Below are 13924 nucleotides of genomic sequence, written 5' to 3'. Positions count from 1 at the left end.
GAACTTTAGCCCTTGAGCATTGCAAAGCTAAGGATGCAAGTGCAACCTGATTCGTTTCAAAACACTTAAAGCACTGTGCTCACTTAGTGCCCTTTTAACAGCATAATCCCATTAAAATCAGTGATGAAACAACCATGCATTGCTGCACTTTTCTATTTTGGAACAATTTGAGTTGAGCACGTGCAGAAATGTTTGCATCAGCAGTGCCCACAGCCGGGGAAATTGCGGGGAGCTCCCATCCTGCCCAAGCACTCCGAGCTCTGCTGCTGTCAGACCACGGCTGGGACCTCCAGCCAGTGCTGAACAGCATGCTGGCACTAATTTGGGATGCTCTGCTCCGTGTTCCCTTGGCTAGATGTGGCCAGGACACACACAAGGAGGCACTTAGCAAGGCGGCTGCAGGGCTGTTGTGTTAAAAACACCGACTGTAGTATTCAATCATTTATGCTTTGCATGAAACAAGCAATATTACTTCTCCCGGAATCAGAAGAGGCAACAAAGTAATACAAGCTGACAGCTCCCACGTAACAAGCTTTTTTTTCCTCTAGAGAAAGACCTGGAATAACTTTTTCCCCCCATTTTTCCTACTATGGGAAAAGTTGGGTTTTTCCCTCCCCCGCCCCAGTCCTTACGTAAGCAATGGGATTTCCATAAGAGCTGCTCCCAAGTGGGCTAAAGATCCATTCCTAAGGAGGAAGTAAAGCAACGTCAGCGCATTTCTTCTGATCCAAAAAATATTGAAGCTGAACCAAAGCCTCCTGGCAGGAGATAGACCAAATGCTGAGAGTCCTGGGTGGGTTTGGTTCAGAGCACTCAGGGCTCTTTGCCCCACAGCAGCAAAAAAAGGTGAGTGAACCCCAATTTTTTTCCAAAAATGTGACCCCTGAGCTCCTTTTCTTTTTTCCCAAGGCACAAGAAGACATTGCTCAGAGGACGGCACAGACATGATTATCACACTCAGGGAAAGCCACAGCAAAAGGTGATGGAAGCAGACATCACAAATAAAGGCAGAAGACCCTTTTATTTCGCATAGACAAAATGCAAAGAGTGTCTCATTAAATTAATATTAAAAAAAAAACCCAAATCAATCTCCTCACTCCACTGACACCACTCATCCTAATTAACAACAAAAAAAGAACAATCAAGGACCCATTGTCTAATTAAAAAAAAAAAGTGCAAACATGACAAAAGACTTTTTGTTTTTCCAAATCAATGTTCCTGTTGAATTCACAAAGAGGGTGATTTTCTTTTTTTTTCTTTCTTTTTTTTTTTTTTTTTTGTGATTTTTTTTCCCTTTTAAATCTTGTCTGATGGAACTTCTGGTTAAAATGTTTTTGTTAAGTCTCCATGCACTTCGTAGAAAATCAGTAAAAACACAAACGCTTGTGAAGATCAGAAAACTGGACTCTTTTACCCAAAAATTCAGATGTCCAGTCAGATGAAGCTCACACTCAGACAGAAAAAAAGCAAGAGAGTCTTTGCACTGTCTGTCGTTCATATTATTATTTTTTTTTTGTCAAATATTTTGGCAATCTTCTTCTTTAATTATAAATATTGGAATTCAATAAAAAAAAGGTAGCTTTCATTGGATTTTTTTGTTTTTCAGTGTAAATATTTACAGCCACTGTCCAGCCATGCTCTTTTCGTTATACCAGGGTGTAAGATTTTGCGTAGGGGTTGTTGCCTTTCAAGTGGCCCCGGGAGTCCAGCAGGGATTCTTGGGAGCTGCTCATTTTTGCTTGAGCCTGTCCTAGCTCAGCTCCTTCTCGCTGAGGTAATGTTGCCACAGCACCAGGTTGCCATGACTGGACATCTCTCGTGGAGGATGTCTCCATGGGGATCGGCTCCAGCACGGTGGGACGCTTCAAGGTTCGGCTTTTCTGTGGCTCCAAGCAGGCTTGCCCCAAACCCAGGTCTCTGCTCGTGCCCTGCACGCCACGGTTCAATAAAAAGTCCATCCTAAGGTAGGGTGGCAAATGCATGAGATCACCTGGGGAGGCAAAAGGGAGAAATGAGTCTTCATTTCGGGTCGTGTGTTGTGTGGCGCTCACCCGGGGGGAGCGACTCGAGATGGTTTGGCCATCAAAGGGGAGGATCTGTGATCAGAACTTATAATTGATAGATTATTTGTCAGCCATTTACCATGCTATGATCTTACAGAATCATGAAACAAACTCCTTTTGGGCAGATCCACAAGAATTGACTGTTAATGTTTAGTTTTCATGATGCCTTAAGAGGCCTCCTAGACACAGAGACTGGACAGGAGTAAAAGAATAAAATAGGTATTTATTTGAAAGGCCTTCAAAGGTACACCCTGGGAGCCAGAGGCTATTGCCAAAATGGACCCCAAGATGGACAACAGGTCACGAGTTCTTCACACTTTTATAGGTTTGGTTCATTTGCATATCAGGGTTAATTCTCCAATTAAAGCTTCAGTTCAATGATGTAATTCCCCTCCACTTGCCCCCCTTGAAGCTCTTTGGATTATACTTTTTGGGCCTAGGATGGTCTGGGTGACCTTGGAGTGCAGGCCCAGAGAGGCTTTGTTATGTCTACCCAGCCTGAGAGAGCAGAAACCAACAGGCCACAAGAAACTTCAGAGTAACACTCTAAGCAGTACAGGATTTGAAAAACACAAAGGTCAAGATCTAAGGCATCATTTACAATAGAATGAGGAGTGCAATGTGCTTTACATGCACTCAAGGCATGGAGGAGATAAAATGAAAAAACCAACAACTTTTTCTCAAAATCCTAAAAGAAAAGTCTTGGCTTTAATTTGTCAAAAAACTTGGAAAATGTGGAGGCTAAGTAAATTTCCAATTTTTATTTTACATTTTAAATGGAGACCTTCACAACTCCACTTAATGAGCCTCAATCTTGAGTAGAATGACTAAACTCTTTAAAATGGATGCAACTGTGTTAAGGTTGTAGTCTTAAAGAGATTTCTGAATAAAACAGAAACATTCTTGTCCTCATACAACAAAATTTAACTGCAACCGTCATCACTGTGTTTAATTCACTACTAATTTTTTACCACTACCAAGATGCTGCTGGCTTTGTGGTAACAAAATACACTGGGACTGGCACCCGGGCTCTTGCATCAACCCTTCCTTCTGCTCTGTATTGTCAAGAAAACCTCTTATTCATTATTTCCCCTGATTCCTGGGCCTGTTAGTCATTCATGACGTTCCTTCAAGGAAATGAGAAGCAATCAGGCACATAATGACATTCCCTTCTAAAAATATTTGATGGTGTAACCTCACCTATGTGTGAAAAAAAAGCACAGTTACAGGAGCACTCAGAACAGTAATTTCCTTTCTTTAGAGATCCCTGCAGGTATGGAGCTTCTTTTTTTATGGTTGATATCAAACCCAGAGTCTCATCTACAGATGGGATGCATCCTGAATGTTTAAAGTAGGAAACTTGGCACCACACCACCTGTGTAGCTCTCCATGAGCTATTTACAGCAGGAGAAATTAAAGCTGACCTGTGCCAGTGGCATAAACAACAGACCAGGAAAGCAGTTCTTCGTAATAAAACAATGTCTAACAATTTTGGTTTTTTCTAGCCCAGCTAAAAGCTGTCCCATGACCTGAAACAAAACAGGTCGTCTGCTTTCCCACGTCAGTCAAGGCACTGCAAGTCTTACCTAAAGGACCAACAGCATCTGCTCTATCTGTAATTCCAGGTCACAGACAGAGAATTGCTGAGGAGTTGCATTAGGCCAGAAACTGTGTTTATTCCTACAGAAATCCCTCAGGCACAGTCTGACACCATATGTTTTATTCTGGATGCATCTCCAGCACAGGCTCACGTCATGTGGTGTTTTACCCCCGTGGAGTAAGATGGGAGTATCTCAAGATGAGGCTGACACACACGGTGGAGTTGGAGGGAGAGGGGGAGGTTTGTGATGATAATCACGCTGATTGCCTCTTGAAAAAGGAGTCGTGTTAACTTCAATTGGTTTTACTCGTTGGTTTGCCTGATTCTCCTCCAGTACCTTTCATGCCAAGCACATTCTGCATGTCAGACCTGTTTCAGCTGAGACAGCAACGTTGCTGCTGCTGGGGTGAAGGACATCAGGACACGGACACAGGAGCAGGGAGGCACCAACTCACTGCACTTATCCGTTCAGCCAAGCTGCCTGTGCGTACACCTGTGCTGTCCAACACCTTCCCTGCCCCCTTGGCACCCAGGCCCCAACCCCCTGCTCACCTCAGTTCTTCTTTTGCATCCCCTTGTAGCCCAAGTCCTTCCAAAATGCAGTGGTGGGGTTGGTTTGCTCCAAAGAGCATTCCCCGTGTGGGGAGGAGACAGCCAGGATGGGAAGTGCTTGTGTCACTGCTCCCTGTGGCTGTGCTTTTGTGCAGCATTGCCGTATCCTGGAGAAGGAGCCCTGCTCCTACCCCTCTCCTCCCCAGTGGGAGAGAGACAGGAGTGTGGGAGTGAGTGTGAGGCCCCCCGTACCTGTTCCTGCCCACTAATGAAGGTTTTGAGGAGCTTGGTTTGGCTGCCTGGGGTGTGGGGTTTCACTGCCAGGGCCCAGCGAAGATGGGCAGCAAAATGCACCTCAGAGATCGCAACAGCAGAGAACTCTGTGAGTAATTACAATGCCAAAGTGATGACTTCCCTCTTGCCAGGCATGTTTAGAGACTGCTGGGGTCAGAAAGGGGGTTTTTTCCCCTACTCCTATGCTCCAGAGGGGTCCCTCAGCCCCAGCAGAAGAGGAAAAATTTTCTATGTTGAACCCAGTCCTGGAGCTTCTCTGCTGTGGAGATAGGATGGGAGAGCTGGGGTTGTTCAGCCTGGAGAAGGATCCAGGGAGACCTCAGAGCCACTTCCAGTGCCTAAAGGGGCTCTAAGAGAGCTGGAGAGGGGCTTTTCACAAGGGTATGGGGTGATAGGATAAGGAATAATGGCTTTCAACTAAGAGTAGGGTTAGATCAGATATTAGGAAGGAATTGTTCCCTGGGAGGGTGGGCAGGCCCTGGCGGTGCCCAGAGCAGCTGTGGCTGCCCCTGGATCCCTGGCAGTGTCCAAGGCCAGGTCAGATGGGGCTTGGAGCAACCTGGGATAGTGGAAGATGTCCCTACCCATGGCAGGAGGGCTGGAACTGGATGATCTTTGCCATCCCTTCCAACCCAAACCACTCCATGAATCTATTTCCCTCAACAACCAGCCTTTTCCCAAAGGTGCTGTCACCCCAACACTGCCTGTGAGGGGCTGCCATTGCTTTGTTAACACCAGCCAGGCCATTTTGCACTCACTCCCTCTTTCTGCTGCATTTTCTGCTTTTTTGGTTGACTTTCCAGGAAGGAGCTGGTGCAGAGCAGCAGCTGGAGCGTGGCTTATCAGCAGCTCCCCGTGGATACCTCACGGAGCTGCTTCTGTGCCTTGCCACATTTGCTGCTTCTTGAGAGCCACGGGTATGAGTGGACTATAAAAAAGACGAGCATTGAACCTTACAGAGATGGAGGCTGGTTTTCAAGCTGCTGTCTAGACATTTCTCAAGTGTATTGAAGAGCTTCGGGCTATGTAAAAAAGACCTTTTTTCCCCCTTCTTAAATCTACATAAGAAGGCATAGTCAATAATCTGTGTAAACAATATGCAGTCACTTTACTGCAATTTTCTAAATGTCTGGGGGCAAAGTTCCAGTAGGATTTCAGTAATGAGAAACCACAGAGTGTAACTTGTTCTCCAAAGCTGGGTACTCAGAGCACAATCTCTGACATGGCTTCTGCAGAGCCCTCATTATTTAATGTGATGTACACATTTTCCCAGCATAAAAACTGCCAGTGCTCCTTCTTATCTGCGAGGAGCATCTCTCCCTGCAAATGCTTATACAACACAGCACATTATTAAAATCACTAGCAAAGAAAAATTTTGAGAATGCAACTTTTTCCTCTGTGCTAGGGTTGAAAGGGTCTTACAGGATGAAAAAAAAAGTCTTTGATTTAGAAGAACTAATGGGTTTCTGACTTCAAAACACAATCTTTGAATTATAACCACAGGGGTTCACCTTTGCCATTCCTACATCAATTCTTAAGGTACTTTTGAGTAGAAAAAATGCCTCTTGCTGTATCTCTGGAGTTACTTGGGAAGACTTTGGTTCTTATCCTCTGGACACAACAGTGTAGGCATTTTTTTGGGTTCTTGCTATTCAGCTGAATGATGTTTTTTTCGGGCAAAGCATTATGAAGTTTCAGGATGGTTCATTGCCTTTGATGCTCTAATTACCTCTTTTCAGCTATGTTTGTGCCTTATTAGTAATGAAAGCAAACCTTTCAAGTGCATGAGCACTGCAAATGAGCATGTTTAATAATTCATGCATTTTGGCTTAATTAGTACAAAAGACATTCTAAAACTATGGTTTTCTGATGCATTTTTAAAAATGGGGTTTGGACTGGACGATCTTCAGAGGTCCCTTCCCACCCCGACCTTTCAGTGATTCTGCAATTTTTAAGAAAGGAGAATTTGCTGTTTAAGAACCTTGAGTTTGTACAGAAATAATAAAGATGCAGTCAAATCTGAATGCTGCAATTTAAGCCAGAGCTACCTCAGTCTTTCCTTTTACTTAATGGCCAAGCCTCTAATGAATTATTTAGTATAGTACATTTAAGAAAATGTTAGTTCAAATAAATATTTGTAAACAAATGCTAAAAATCATTTACTATGACATTTACCATAAGCAACACGTTCTACCAAAAAGGGTGTATTTTCTGAGGTAATGCAGCACCAAATAAAAATAATTTACTGTTATTTCAGTACAACTAAGCTGATATAAAGCACTTTGCAAGAAAACAACAGACATTTTTAGCCGTATTCCAGAGGTCAGCTTCAGGTGTGGGAAGGGTTGGGATGAATTTGACAGGCTATATGCAGGGAAAAACATCACTGCTGAATTTTTCTTGGATTTTATTCAAGATTTTATTCTGCTGTCTCGTCTGCAGAACTAAACCAAGCTGAGAAGCACTCCTTTCTCCCAAAAGATTTACCTCATTCCTCTTTCAAATGCCAGAGAGCTTGCATGGGTTTTTGTTTTGCTTTCATCTACTCCAGAAAAAAAAATTCTAAAGATTTGTGCTATTTTCAATACAAGGATCATCACAGACTGCAAAAAAGATGCTCTTACCAAGTTTTTACATGAGAGCTCTGTGCATTTTCTCATGAATCAGAACCTCCACTAAAGCAAAAGCAATTTGTCTTCTCAACACTCCAACAGAGATAGCGTTAGTGACGGCGACAGCCTGAGGGTTTTCGAGTTCTGGTTGCCATGTGGAGGAAATTCCGTGCTATTTGAGAGATTATCTCAGGAAGTTTTGAGAAGTAGTGCTGGTGACTATGACAGGGTGTTTTATGTAACAAAGGTAAGGATAAGACAGTGTAGTGGTTTGGTCCAAGATACTCGTTACCTATGACAGACTGCTTCAATAGGCCATTCAAACATCTTGCTTCAAGATCCAGTGGGCAAAAGAAAAGTTCTCAGAGATCTCTCTGGGATTATTCCATGGGATCAGAAACCATGCCAGGGTTGAATCCATAGAGCCCTGTTAGCTCAGGGAAGGTGCTGATGTAATTATGTTAATTTGGGAGCAGAGTACGACCTTGTGCAGTGCTGGGGGTAGGCAAGTGCTGTGCAGATGGACTCCCACTCTGTTGGGCATCCTTTGGCTTGTGCTGACTTTGGAAGGGGAAGCACTGATGGGATATTGTGTTTTCCTTTGAAAGGAAGCAAAGGAGACAGAGCTGCTGACATAGCTTAGGCTCAGGTTTATGCTGATTAAAAAATTTAGTGGGGTTTTTCCAGCTCACTAGTACAGTAAATAAATCAGTGAAGCCTTTGCTGCTACTCACAGGCTGTTTTTCAGGACTGCCTATAAGGGAAAAACAAGGAAAGAGTGGAGGGTTTGCAAGGACAGGGTGAGAGGTTTGCTAAAAAAAAAAAAGAGTGTAAGTGATGCTTAGAGGTCTTTGTCACATTCAGAACTGACACACCATTAAAAACTTAGCAGGCAAAGCTTTCTTGGACAGCAGCAGCTTGGTCTGAAGCCAGGCTGATAGCAGCAGTAGCATTTCTCACAATTGCTGCTGTCAGTGTTGGAAACCTGCTGGTGCTCCCTCCCTGTCCATCTCGTGTCCGTGTACCGAGCCCGCAGAGCATTCCGCACTGCGCCGAAATCACCCCCTCACCTGCAGGGCTCCCAGCACTCTGCAGCAGCAGGGATAAACACACCTAATGAGCAATAAAACCAATTATTTGGTCACCTTGGTGCTGTGTCCTGCTCAGCCAAGCAGGGGTGTGGGGAGGTGGGTAAAGAGGATCAGTCCTGCACCTCCTTGCTCGGCTGATAAAGGTCCCAGGATCTGCTCAGTGTGGAACTGCCTTTCCAATTCGTTGGATAGTTGTTATTTTCTTGCAGTAACATGCCACAAGTGGAGAGTAAAAATTTCTGAAGGGTGCTTTGAATGCCAGGGCTCCACTCTCTAGAGCCAGTATTGAAATGCAGAGGGAATCTCCACGTGCAAATTTCTGACTGGCCGAATGAATGAGAACCTCAGCTCACTCTCCATCGACAGGAGCACACCATTATCAGCACATTCAGGAGCTTGAACGTTCCTTCTGAGGCCACTTTTTCAAGACAAACACTGGATTTAATAATTCTCCAAGGTGGTCTAGAATAAATGGCAGAAGGTCTGAGAACTTAGATTACATTCTCAGGAGCAGGCAAGCAGCAGAAGTGGAAAGGAAGGAGGGAAGAGACAGGGCACAGCTTCCTCAATAATGAAAAAGCTGCTGTGAGAGCAGGCACATGTCCTTCCCTTCTCCACAACAGCTTCATCCTCTGCTCAGATGCCCTGGAAAAAAGATGGAAGTGCTCAGCATTTGGGGGGTACTTTACACTAACTGAATGCAGGGTGTTGGACAAGGCCAAGGAGTCTGGATGCATTTCAGCTGCCAACCTGCCCTTCCTGGCTCTCTGACCCACAGCAACACATCCTCTGGGCCACTCACTGTGTTTCAGCAGGCAGCAAAACACCCCACCCTTATGCTGTTTATATTTTTCACCTAAATAGGTGAAAAATGTTAGAGAAATAGCCAAGTTTCCCATTTCTCGATGGAGAAATCAGAATTCCCTGTCACCTCTTCAGGGCTGTACTTTAGAACTGGCATCTTTCTTCACAAAAACTGCGCCCTCATAGATGGTTTGGAGATCTATAACACCTAGTTAAATGTTTCACATTGCAGTCTACTAAAAAATACTGTAAAAATACTCAAAATACCAGCTGTGATTCACAGAGCAAAATAAAAACAACAGTTGCTGTTGACTACAGTCGTTGGAGTTATCTCTTAAGGAACACCAGGGTATCAGTAAATCTGTAGTTCAGGAGCCAAATTTGCTACTGCTATAAATCAGTGACTCTATGGATTTCAGCAAGACTACAAATTGATTTCTACTTACTGGAGATTAGGTTTAAGTGACTGAAAATGAGGATTCCAACTAATGTGGATTTTTTTTCTTTTTTTTTTTTTTTAAAGGTGATTCATTTTGTTATTTAGATTTAAGCCTTCTGATTCCAAGAAAAAGCCTTTGATCAAGATGTCTTAAAGTAAAAGCATGACTGCTGTAGCTGAACTGAAATCATCCATCTGAACTACATTGACATAACAGACTGTGCAGCTGCCTGAGAGGATGGCAGGAGCCTTGATTATCACATTGTTACCTCTTCCTGGAAGATCTAATGGAACAGGAACTGAAGCACGTTTTTGGTTTGCATTTCTCTAAGCAGAACTTGGGTCTTTAATGCAGTGCTGCACATTCAAAAGACCTGTCAGATGCTTTGTCCCTTCCAGAAGTAACTTTAAGGAGAACTGACATATTTTTAAGGGCTTCTCTGACACTGAGCTGAGGAAGGAAGGAAAAATTGATTAACTCCCGGGGTCAGATAGATTTAGACCCTATGGATATGCCATGTGGATGTCCAGCCTCACAGGGCTGGTGCACCTGCACAACTGATGCCCTCCTGCTTGGATTTAATGGGGTGTCTAAGTTATAAAAACATGGAAAAGGGGCCTCACTGTGTAAATCAATACCCACTGCAGGACTAAAGTCAGCAAATTTGTCAATAAATACTGAAATGGTGATAGGAAAGGTAAGCCCAGGAGCGCTCCCTTTCCATCTGTGCCTTGTCACGCAAGAGACTTCATGCATTTTTAAGGATGTTCTGAGACAGCACTCTCTGGCCAGTGGCTGGGAAAACTTGGAAAACCATGCTGAAAACCTCGGTGAGGTGCCCCTGGTTAGCAAGGCTGGAGTTTTAAAACTCATTTGCTGGTCCTGAGTGCAGTGAACAGAAACTGTTCAATTATACATCACTTCAGCTGGGGGTTAAATCGATCGTGACTCCATGGAAACAGGTTTATTCCTGAGATATGTTGGGAGCCTGGATTCAGCACAGAGGCTGGAGAGGTGAGGAGTATCCAGGGTTCACTGGAACCAGCGGGAGCTGCTTTGTTGACCTCTCCAGGCTCTGAGCCATTCCTGTGAATTCAGGGATAAACCTGACCATGCCACGGCAACGGGAAAGCAAAACACGCTGCTAACAGAGCTGGGCAGGTCAGGCTGCAGCAGGGAAATCAGTACCAGCACTGCCCTGCTGCTCTGCTGAGTTAGGGGTGAATTAGTGTAACTTAGTGTCCCCATGTCCATGGTGAATCCCCTGAGTGGTGCATCATTGCATTTTTGTTAATGAATCCTCTGGGACCGGGGGTTCTCACAGCTGTCACATTTAAATTAGGGGTGCTGACACAATACTGAAATACATCTGCAGAGCTGTGCTTTAAAGGCCAGCACACAAAGCTCTTCCCTGGATGGCATGCACCATCACCACAGTCAGATTAGGACTGTTAAAACAGAAGTTTTTTCTCTAGTGATATGATTTCCTGCTTTAATTTCCAAGAAGAAAAAGAGCACAAGCATGACCTTTCTTGCAGGTGAGATTTGGTTTCCATTTTCAGGTGTCATAGTGCCAGCTCTCCTGTAGAGCTCAGATTGCACTCAGGTCCTCTTGGCACAGGGGAAATAACAGAGCCTGAAGTCAGTTAAATCAGGAATGGCTATAAATGTCTGCAAGGACCTTACAGCAAGGCTGGATCAGTTCTTGTCTGTATGGAAAGCACTGCTGCAGGTTACCTTGGGCTGGCTGACAGCAAAAATCACATACACTGTGTCTCAACACTGTGAAGGTGAAATTATTTGGCATTTTCAAAATTAAGTATCTAGTTTTTGTAGGAGTGAGGTTCAAGTTAGGGACACAACAGAACTGCTCTAAAATATCTGTTGTGTTAATTGAAGTGGACGCAGCATCTTGGGTTTGATTTGGAACTTTTGCTGGTAGTTTTAACAATTTAATATTGAAGTTATGACTGTAAGAACATGAAAGTAGCTGAAAATTTGCTGATAAATGTAATCCTTGCTTTAGGCATAAAACTCTTCAGTCACTACAGCTCAATCCAATGTCTCTAAAGCTACAGAAAACATGGGTAGCCTACTTTAATAGCTGCAGCCTATATATATATATATATATGTTTATGTATATGGACCACTAGGCAAATAATCTGCTTTAGAAAACCAAAATTAAATTAAAATTTTAAAACCCCACACTTCTAATAAGAAAGATTTTATTGCTAATCAAAAGATAGGAAATGGGCTTTCTTGGGGGGGAGGGGGAAGGAAGAGGGTTTTCTTAACATGCAACTTGTAGTCTAGAAGAAATAGAAAAAAAACCCCAAGAGCATCCTGAATCAGAGCAGTTTGGGACACTGCATTTTTCTGAAGTCAGTGTTAATTTTCAAATCAAAGAATAAATTAGGAAGCAACAGGAAAAGGTAATTGTGCTGCTACACACTCCTCACAGGGTCTTTGAGGAATTGGTACCACCTGTTTCTCTGCTCTAATTAAAAAAATCTTCCTAACACCAGTATCACTAGTTCATGGATGACAATTGTAAAAATAATTTAGATTACTTTAATCATAGTCTCACAGAAGGCTTTGAGTTACATGTTAAAATCACTTAGTTTCAAATCCTTCCACTATCCCAGGTTGTTCCAAGCTGCATCCAGCCTGGCCCTGAACACTTTCAGGGATGAAGCAGCCACTACTTCCCTGGAAAACCTATTCCAGTGCCACCAATGACTTGAATTTAGCTTGCAGATGCCTTCTATAGCATCTAAAATGGAACTTTCACATCACAATTGCACAGAAACCTCGTAACTGAACAGCTGCCCTGTTTAAACTCAAGATTCACACCCATATAGTTTTCCTTTCTGATCTCAGAATATTTCAGCTTCTGATCTGAACCTGTTTAAGTTCATTTTTATTGTACTGGCAAGGTTAAAAAACTTGCAGTGGGAGCCTCCCTGTCTGTAAATCCACCAGAATAAAAATGAAAGCCAGTGATATCAAGTATGTAGTCACGTCAAATTAAATGCAGAATTAAATGGTTTTCATCCCTGCAGAACATTCTGCTTTTCTCAGCTGAAGGAGAAAAAGCTCCTGATACTCCACAGAAATAAAATCTGAGACAAGATAAAGGCAATTTCCTCTCATCACTGATGTGCCTTTTCCAGGATAAGCAGCAAATGGCACAGTCTGTCTCTTTGTGACATGCTCCTGCTCTTCCAACTGTGCAGTAGAAAATAAAAGGAAGGTGTTCCAGGCAAAGAAGGATTTAATATGGAAACATTAGAGATGCTCATCTAGGGGAGTAATTTCAGGATACATCACATAAGTGTAAGTTTATATACAAGTTAACAGTCACATTAAGAGTATTTACTACTGCTAAAAATGTAGTCTTAAAAATGGCAAGAAGGTTTTTTCCCCACTCTGTGGCTGTCCTTCTGTTTTTCCACCTGCTTATTTTGATTTGTCTCCTTATGTACTTCTCTCAAAACTGCATCTTGGTCTCCCACTGTGGAGTCAGGACGGTGATTTCTTTGCTCTGTACACACATTATATACAATGTGTGCATACATATTCATATTTTTTAGTATATATTCTATTGTATTTGAAACCAGACAGTGCAAATATAAAACTAAGACAGAAAACAACACACATCTCAGCCTTTGTGTACTTTGCTGGTGGATTTCTGAACAACAACAACAACAACAACAAAAGATACATAGATTACACTGTATCTTCAAGAAATTCAGTTTTGGGTCTGGAAACTGTGGAATTACAGAATTAATGGAATAATTCTCCATTTTTGGTCAATACAGGATAATATAATAGGCATGGGAAAAGGAGGCTAAAGGTGAGCTGTCAAAAGTCCCAGCCTTTGCTGAATCCCCAGTGGCCGAATTTGTATCGGTTTCAGTCACGGCCACTGTTGGTGGAGCTCTGTCAGCAGCTTTCCAACAGAAATCCTGTCCCTAAACAGACTCCAGTCACTGTGTCAGAGGCAAATAACTCCTTCACCCTTGAATTCATAGGGCAGTGGAAAAGAGTTCACATCTCGGGCTACAGGGCTGACACTGGAAAAATACTGTGCCTTCTCTTGCTGTGTGGCTCTTATTTTTCTCATTATGCTAAGCGCCTTATTTTTAGCTGCAATAACTGAATTCTGGAAAAGAAGATTTGTTTCTTGTCTTGGGTGTTTAAAACAACATTTAGGCACTGCAGGTAATATCCAGACTGCATTTAAGGGACCCTTGTAAATCATTTCATAAAGGATTGTCTATGTGTTAAGGCTTTGCTGTTCAATCATCAGGATTAGTCAAAGCTGTGAGAAACTTCTAAATTGGGTCAAGAACGCTAATTAAGGCATCTGAAATACTGAGAGAACCTGATCATTCAGCAAAGCTGGAGAGGTTAAATCAGTATTTTTTCCTAGTTAATATCCAGTAGCCTGAAGGGCTAGACTTGG

The 13924-nt window shown here is 43.0% G+C and overlaps 1 protein-coding gene across 1 annotated transcript in view; it reads right to left on the bottom strand.

The window, feature by feature from the left end:
• Positions 1-1002: 1002 nt before the first annotated feature.
• DSCAM (DS cell adhesion molecule) overlaps positions 1003-13924 on the bottom strand; it is a 445238-nt gene continuing 432316 nt past the window's right edge. The window contains exon 33 of the mRNA XM_039553256.1: positions 1003-1990. Within this exon, the coding sequence (XP_039409190.1) occupies positions 1647-1990 (344 nt within the window). The 3' untranslated portion in view covers positions 1003-1646. The remainder of the gene's footprint in view (positions 1991-13924) is intronic.

The sequence above is a fragment of the Corvus cornix genome, chromosome 1 (assembly GCF_000738735.6).
Source record: "Corvus cornix cornix isolate S_Up_H32 chromosome 1, ASM73873v5, whole genome shotgun sequence".
In the NCBI taxonomy this organism is placed as follows: domain Eukaryota; kingdom Metazoa; phylum Chordata; class Aves; order Passeriformes; family Corvidae; genus Corvus; species Corvus cornix.
This window is presented reverse-complemented; position numbering and strand designations above follow the sequence as displayed.